The sequence below is a fragment of the Psammomys obesus genome, unplaced genomic scaffold (genome assembly GCF_907164565.1).
Source record: "Psammomys obesus unplaced genomic scaffold, mPsaObe1.curated_primary_1811, whole genome shotgun sequence".
Taxonomy (NCBI): Eukaryota; Metazoa; Chordata; class Mammalia; order Rodentia; family Muridae; genus Psammomys; species Psammomys obesus.
The window spans coordinates 9,798-17,021 of NW_026590201.1; the positions used below are offsets into that span (position 1 = coordinate 9,798).

The following is a 7,224-nucleotide window of genomic DNA, read 5'->3' on the forward strand; positions in this document are numbered from 1 at the left end:
CATCACACCTGTGGCTGTGTGACTCCTAGCTTTTTATAGAGTAAACGCCACACCTGAGGATGTCACTAACAGACACACTACCTCTAGTTTTAACACGGACTCATTCAAAGAGCCAGGCTTGATGTGTTTTAGTGACCACACGTTGAGCCATGTGGAAGCATGGGGGCCAGTGGGATCCCACCATGTCAGGTGCTCACATGGTTTCTGTGGAGCTGGCTTTGCAGGCACCAGAGGGGCTGGACCCTGGATCAGGGCAGGAAGGAACCATGAAATACACAGCCCTGGAAATAACAGGAAACGGAGGGCAGGGGAAGGCTAGGACTTGACAGTACTTTCTGACCTCTGAGATGAGGAGAGAGGCAAGACATGAGCTGGTAGGGCCCTCACAGATCTTGGGAGAAAGACTGTTTTTTTTTCTTTTTTTATTAGCATGCAACAGGGTGGAGTGGGCAGTGGGAGTTATCTCAGGCCTCTGGCCACTAGGCTGCTGTCCCTGCTCAGTCTATGTTTTTATCAACATAGGCTGGGCTCCTCTGTGCTCCCTGTGGGTCGAGGGAGGGAGCAGGCTTACAGTGGCTCCCAAGAATGTCTGGCTGACCCAGTGGTGACATCCCAGTGATGATGCCCTGTTTCTGAGAAATCAGTACCCCAGAGCAGCTCCTGTGTTCCAGGATACCGAGGTAGGTAGAATTAGCCCGGCTAATTCTCATAGAACTTAGGCCTCTCAAGGTCTGACTTTTCCTGGAGGCCCCAGGGAAGGACAACTTGGAGAACCTGGCTTCAGGGTCATGCTAGGCATAGGTGGTATTGAAGATGACTGGGGATCCTTTGTGGGACCTTGTTGCTCTGAGAGCAGAAGGAGATATGTGGTCAGGATGGGGGCTGGCTGCAAAGACAGGATTGTCTCTTGGACCACAGGGAGAGAACTGAGCAGGCAGACCTGGGCCCAGTGAACAGCCAACCAATCCAGGCTATTGGGACACACACACACACACACACACACACACACACACACACACACCAACAGGGTTGGTAGAGTGTATTGTTTCCATGGTGATCTCAGAGAAGGACACGTATGCATTTGGGGATCTTTGGGAAGAGTCCTCCACTCATGAAGTCCAGTGGAAAAGAATTTTGAGGTATTCCAAATCCATCTGGGAGGAAGGGTGTACCCTGAGGGCCCCTGATCTGTCTGCACCGAAGGTTGGCAAAGGAATCTGAGTGGGTGGGAGGTATGGGTATCAGGAGGTGGGCTATGACACTCCAGCCAACCCTGGCCCAGCAAGGCAGACGCTGTGTGTGTACTAGTTTGCTTTTTGTTGCTGTGAGGCATTGACAAACAACAACAACAACTTGGGGTGGGCGGAGCTTTATTTGGCTTGCACTTCCAGGTCACAGTTCATCTCAGAGGGCAATCAGGGCAGGGACTCAAACAGAAGCAGAGGCAGGAAGCGCCGAGGAAAGCCACTCACTGACTTGACCCTAGGTTTGTGCTTAGCTAGCTTTGTATACAGCCCAGGTCCACGTGCCTACAGTGGTTCTGCTGACAGTGGCCTGGGCTCTCCCACATGTATTAGCAATCAAGAGAATGCCCACAGGCCAACCTGATCAAAACATTCCCCGGAGACTCCCTCAGATAACTCTGGACTGTGTCAAGTGGACATCTGAAGCTAACTAGGAGAGTAGTAGAGGGTCTGTGCCTTGTTTCAGGTTGTCTCAAGCAGACACAGGACTCTCTGACCCTCAGGGTCTCACTGTACAGTGGAAGCACCTTCCAAAATCACTGACAGGACACTGGGCAAACGCACAGTTGGGTAGACACCCAAAAGGCTGGCATGGGCTTTCCCCCCAGGCAGAAGTGGGTAGCTAGAGGCTAACAATTGGACTTATGGACAGGCTACTTCCCTTCCTGCTCTCAGTTCCCCAAAGCTGAGGAACTGAAGTTGAGAAGACTGTTCTGGAGGCGGCCAGATGGCTGCACTGGCTCCTAAGCTCCAATGTAGAGGAGGGAAGGTCCTCGTGTGGGATGGAAGGGACTCCTCTGAAAGAGGATGACCAGCACCTCAAGCTCCTAGCCTCCTGGGATCTCTGCATTTAGACCTGCCAGAGAATCAGAGGTGAAGGCCTCGTGCCACAGGATGCATTCCAACACAACCTGAGTGGAGTGGGGAGAGCATGTTGCCAATTCCAGGACACCACTCAGGGTTCTTCTGTTCTTGTCCAGCCTCAGGTACAAGTTTAATTACAACAGAGACCAAATGTGCCTCCATCTGTTTGCCTGGTCCAACTCAGAATTACACCCACACAGATGTTAAAGGAGGCCAGCACGTCATGGACGTGGGCTTAGTGTTGACGATGTAAAAAAATCCTCTTGGGACTTGCTGGACACAACTCAGAACACTGACTTTATTCAATGAGGAAGTAGAAATGTAAGGGTTCAGTTAGCACAATGACACATGGGTGGCAGCAAGCTGGTTCTCAGCCATCTGTGCCAGGATTGGTGGCCTCCCATTCATCTCTGTGCCCCTGGCCAGGCAGGAGCTCAGCCACCTCCTCTAGAGAGCAGCCAGGCTGCTTCCTCAGAGGAACCCTACTAGGTAGGTAGGTCCTGTCCAGGATGGAGGGTGAGGCAGGAACTGTCCAGGTGCTGAAGTCCTGGGTGTCCTGCTAGGTAGAGGTGCTTTGAATTAGGCAGAATTGAGAGAGGGCTTGCTGCCCACTCAGCGAACCTCAATTTGAGATTCAGACCCAGGAGCCCCCAGCTTTTAAGGAGCATTGGGTGAGGTTTATATCATCCAGTGGTCTCTTTTCCTACACATTCCCCTCTGTGCTTTGATGGGTCCTCTAAAGCTTAAGCTGACCTTGAACTCTATTTTCAGTGTGTGTGTGTGTGTGTGTGTGTGTGTGTGTGTGAGAGAGAGAGAGAGAGAGAGAGAGAGAGCATGTATGAGCATGTATTTCACGTGGGTGCAGTGCCTGCAGAAGCCAAAAGAGGGAGATAGAGACCCTGGAACTAGAGTTACAGATGTAGCCCAGGTGCTTGGTTTGAAGGTCCTGCCATGGCCTCTCAAGCAGCTGGGGTGGCAAGCCTGTGACAGATTTGCTCTTGATCCCTAACCGAAGCCAGGCAGGCTTTGCTCTCTGGCTGCAATGTGGGGTCAGGAAGATGCCTTCTGCTATAGTTTGGCCTTCCAAGCCACTTACTCCCCCTACCTAACTGAACATCCAATTTTAATGTCATTTATTCCACACTAAAGGGAGGAGCATGGGGCCCTGAGAAAAGTCACCCCACACTCCACAGCTAGGAGGATGCTTGTGGTGGAGAGTCAGCTGCCCACCACATGACTAACCTGTCTCATGCCTGACCGCTCTCCTTGCTGTAGCCGTGGGGGCAGGTTGGCCGTGGAGGCAGCCGTCATGAGACAGTGCTGCAGCTCCGCCTAACGTGCACAGTCCCGGGCCCTCTACAGAAACATCACTCTCTGTCTGCTCTTTCCCAGCATCCTCTCAGGGGTCACATGACTGGGTCATCATCAAAGACGTCCCTCCGGGTTCTCACTAATGGAGCTCTGATGCCAGCTCTTACCTACATCAGGCAGCAACTCTGGTCCCCACGGGCTGGAGCTGCTCATGTGACCCACTGGTCTTAGACGGTCATGTCCACAAGCCCCCCTTGGGAGGCCTCTCTCACAGCCCCCAGCTCAGCCTCATCCCCCAGTGCCCGCTGGAGCACCAGCCGGAGGGGTTCCTGCAACCTCCGGCCAAGGGTGCTGCCCAAGAAAAAGTAGATAGCAGGCTTGGCTGAACTGTGCACACTGGCCATGAAGAAGCTGAGGTGGTAGAAGTACAGGGGGGTGTGCCAGGACAGGTTCTTGGACAGCCAGAAAATGCCAAAGGGCAGACCGCAGAAGAGGAAGAGAAGGATGGACAACAAGACCAGGGTAGTAAAGCCCCGGGGCTGGTGCCTCTCTGGACCATGCTCCACCCGCAGCAGCAGGAGCAGGCTGGTCACACACATGGAACAGCACAGGGCAGCCAGGAGGACTGCCACCACCAGCCACAGCATCCCACACAGGTGGTAGCTGGGTGCCCCGAAGAACTGGGTGCAGGCGCCGCTCAGCAGCAGGTCCAGGAGCAGGCAGAGCACCCAGATGAGGGCGCACACGCAGGTAGTCAGGTAGCGCGGGCGGCGGCACAGGTACCAGGCTGGGAAGAGGGTGGCCAGGCACTGCTCTATGCTGATGGCCGCGAGAAGGCTCAGGCCCACAATGTAGCAGAAGAAGCGAAGCATGATCAGGCTGATGTGTATGAATTCTGGGAATTTCAGTTGGTCCCGCAGCAGCTCGGGGATGATGGCCACCATGTGGCAGCAGAGAAAGATGAGGTCGGCGCAGGCCACATCCAAGAGATAGATGGAGAAGGGGTTCCTGTAGACATTCTGGCTGAGGAGCCAGAGGGCTACTCCGTTGCCCAGCAGCCCACCCAGGCTGAGGAGCTCGGTGAGGGACAGGATGGTCAGGTTGAACGCCATGTCTTCCTGGGTGCTGGGAGACTGTGTGTGCATCCTCAGTGACATTGTGAGAGGAAGCCGACTGCAGCAGAGGCTGTGGAAGTCTGTGATGCGCTTTCTCTCTTTCTGGACACCCCTGCAACCATAAGGACACAAGCTCAGGACTCCTGCCCACTTCTGAGGACCTAGGTAGCCAGAGAACAGTAGGTGACAGGAATGGTGACACTCACAGGAGGAAGTGCCAACCTCTCACTTATGTCTTATCATCTTATCTAGCCATGCCTCCCTCCCCCCCCCCCCGTTTAAGGCATGAGTTGAAACGGTTTCTGTCAGTCTTTCAGAGAGCCCCACCCTAGGGCCTACTAAGACTGTGCCCTCTGTGCTTTCCCTGGAGAGGCTGACTGGGCTAGAAAATGGGGGGTGGGGGGAGGAAGAGGGGTTCAAACCTGATGGCTCCCTTTGTACAGGGAGCATAGGACTTGGAGGGGTGACTCTGGAGGACGCAGAGGTTCTCTTGTATTTGTTAATAGCATAAAAAGCTCTTAAGTCAGCTGGGCATGATGGTACACACCTGTAATGCCAACACTCAGGGAGGTGGAGACAGGCAAATTGTTGTGGCCTGGAGGCCAGCCTGGTCTACAGAGCAAGTCCAGGACAGCCAAGGCTACACAGAGAAACTGTTTCGAAAAACAAAATGAAACAAAACAACAACAGAAAGCTCTTAAGTCTTCTAGGCCTTTCTGGAGCATCCCATGAGGGCGTGTTGGCAGTAGGCTCTGGACCCCCTTAGCTGGCCACCATACCTTGAGGGCAAGGTAGCTCCAGCAACCTTCTCTGCTTGGCCACATGCCCACAGTTTGTGAGGCAACCCGGCCCTTTAGGGACTAAGGAAGCCTCTCCTTTTCACATGCCACTCACTTGTCCCTTTCCTTCCCTGAGGGGGAAGAGGCACCTATTTGCAGGCACCTCCTGCCTTCCTTGCCTGAGACACTGTATGCTGAAGGGTGGGGCTGGAGGGTGGGGCTGGAGAGGCAGTGCAATCTTCATTGAAGATAGCCAGGGCCATGCCACTGAGGCAGCTAAATGCCATACCTCACTGGAGACCCAGACCTCAGACAGATACCCACATCTCCAGTGTGGTTCTGTCTCACCCACCACCTGAGGTCTCCTGTCTTGTCCCAGCACCTGTGGTCATCTGTACCATCCTTTCACCTGTGTTATCTGTGCCCATCACTGTCTTCAGTTTTTCCTTGTGCCTTTTTCTCCCCAGAGACTGGCTGGAGTCTTCCTCCTGCCTTGGTGTGGCTAGTCCTCTGGTCTCCTTTGGGAACTGGGTGTCAATCTCTGGGTGGAGATTAAGGGCTGCCTTCCTGGCTCTGGCTTCCACCCTAGCTCCCAAGGCCCTGGGAATGCCTGATGGGCAACAGGCAGAACGGGGGGGGTGTAGTGGGGTGAGCAGAGCGGGGTGTCGGTGGCCAAGCTGGGTTCTGTGAAGCACCATCATCCCATGTTAACCATCTGGGTGGGCCCCGAACCCACACTTCATGGGGAAAACACAGACCAAGAGCCCGTGTATCCCTGTACCTACTGGTGGGATGAGCTAGTGTCCCCCCACCTAGGAAGTCTGGATGGGTTGCTGTGGGGAAGGGGGAACACTCAGAGGTGGGACCCCTGGCACAGACCCCTCTCAGCAACTCAGTTCCACACACCCATGCACTGAGCTGCTTCCGGGACCCCAGGGAGGCTCTGGCTCTGAATGAGGGGGAGGTCTTCCCAGCCTTTAGGCTCTCACATAAGGCTCTGCAACCTCTCTCCTTTTCTGGGCTGGCTTTCTCATTTACCTCTGAACCTGAAGATGCCTGTCTGTGTGCCAAGGGTAGGGATGGGAGCCAGGGAGGACACAGCCCTGCATACCCCAGGGGAAGCTCAGGAAGAAGAGAAGAGGAGAGAGTAAATGGGAAGTGAGGTGGGCAAGGAGAGGAAGAGGAGGGAGTGGGAGGAGGGGAGGTGAGCAGAGGATGGAAGCTATAGCCACACCAGGGGAATAACAATAGCAACAATTTAGGGGTGATGGGGAGGGCAAGGCTTAGCCAGGCCTGGCCAGTGTCCCTTTCCCACCAGAACCCTGTGAGGGGGCTGTGGGGAGGGTCACCTGCTCAGCTGGAGGTTGGGAGTCTCAGGGTTGTATAGCAGGAAGAACTAGATCATGTGATCTGTGAGAGGAAAGAAGGAGAAGGAGGGAGGGGACCACAATAGAGGAGAAATGGGGAGGTTCCCCTTGGAAATACAGAAGGTTGGGATAGGACATCGGTGCGGTTTTGCCTTCTATAGACTGGGATCGGCACGCCCCGCCCTGGCTCTGTTCTTGTTGGGGATGCTGAGGATTGAGGACCAGTGCTCAGGTGGTGGTCTCCTGAATCTCCTGCACTCTCCATGGAGTAGGACCCATTGTCCTCTTCCTCAGGGGACACAAGAGTACGGTGAGAGGGCTGATGGGACAGGAGCCTCACCACAGGTGGGGGAAAGTACTATTTACCTCAGTTGCCCTTCTGGAGTGGCAAGGGGTTGCCTGTAAGCCAGATGGCCCAGCCCAAGTCAGAGGATGGAGGACAGGCCAGCCAGTCTCATGTAACCGCCCCTCCCCCACCTTCCCAGCCACCCCCTCCACCCCCACCGCCCAGAAGACACCCAGCTCCTGGGCTGCCCCAGAGCTC

At 54.8% G+C, this 7,224-nt stretch overlaps 1 protein-coding gene across 1 annotated transcript; it reads right to left on the reverse strand.

The window, feature by feature from the left end:
- Positions 1-2,958: 2,958 nt before the first annotated feature.
- On the reverse strand, positions 2,959-4,684 carry Mrgpre (MAS related GPR family member E). Its single transcript, XM_055606698.1, has one exon. The coding sequence runs from the start codon at positions 4,574-4,576 to the stop codon at positions 3,647-3,649; it is 930 nt and encodes a 309-aa protein (XP_055462673.1). The 5' UTR covers positions 4,577-4,684; the 3' UTR covers positions 2,959-3,646.
- Between the last annotated feature and the right edge of the window lie 2,540 nt (positions 4,685-7,224).

What these genes read in the sequence shown, in the direction of transcription:
- Mrgpre (XM_055606698.1), bottom strand. Translation starts at nt 4,576, where the DNA reads ATGTCACTGAGGATGCACACACAGTCTCCCAGCACCCAGGAAGACATG.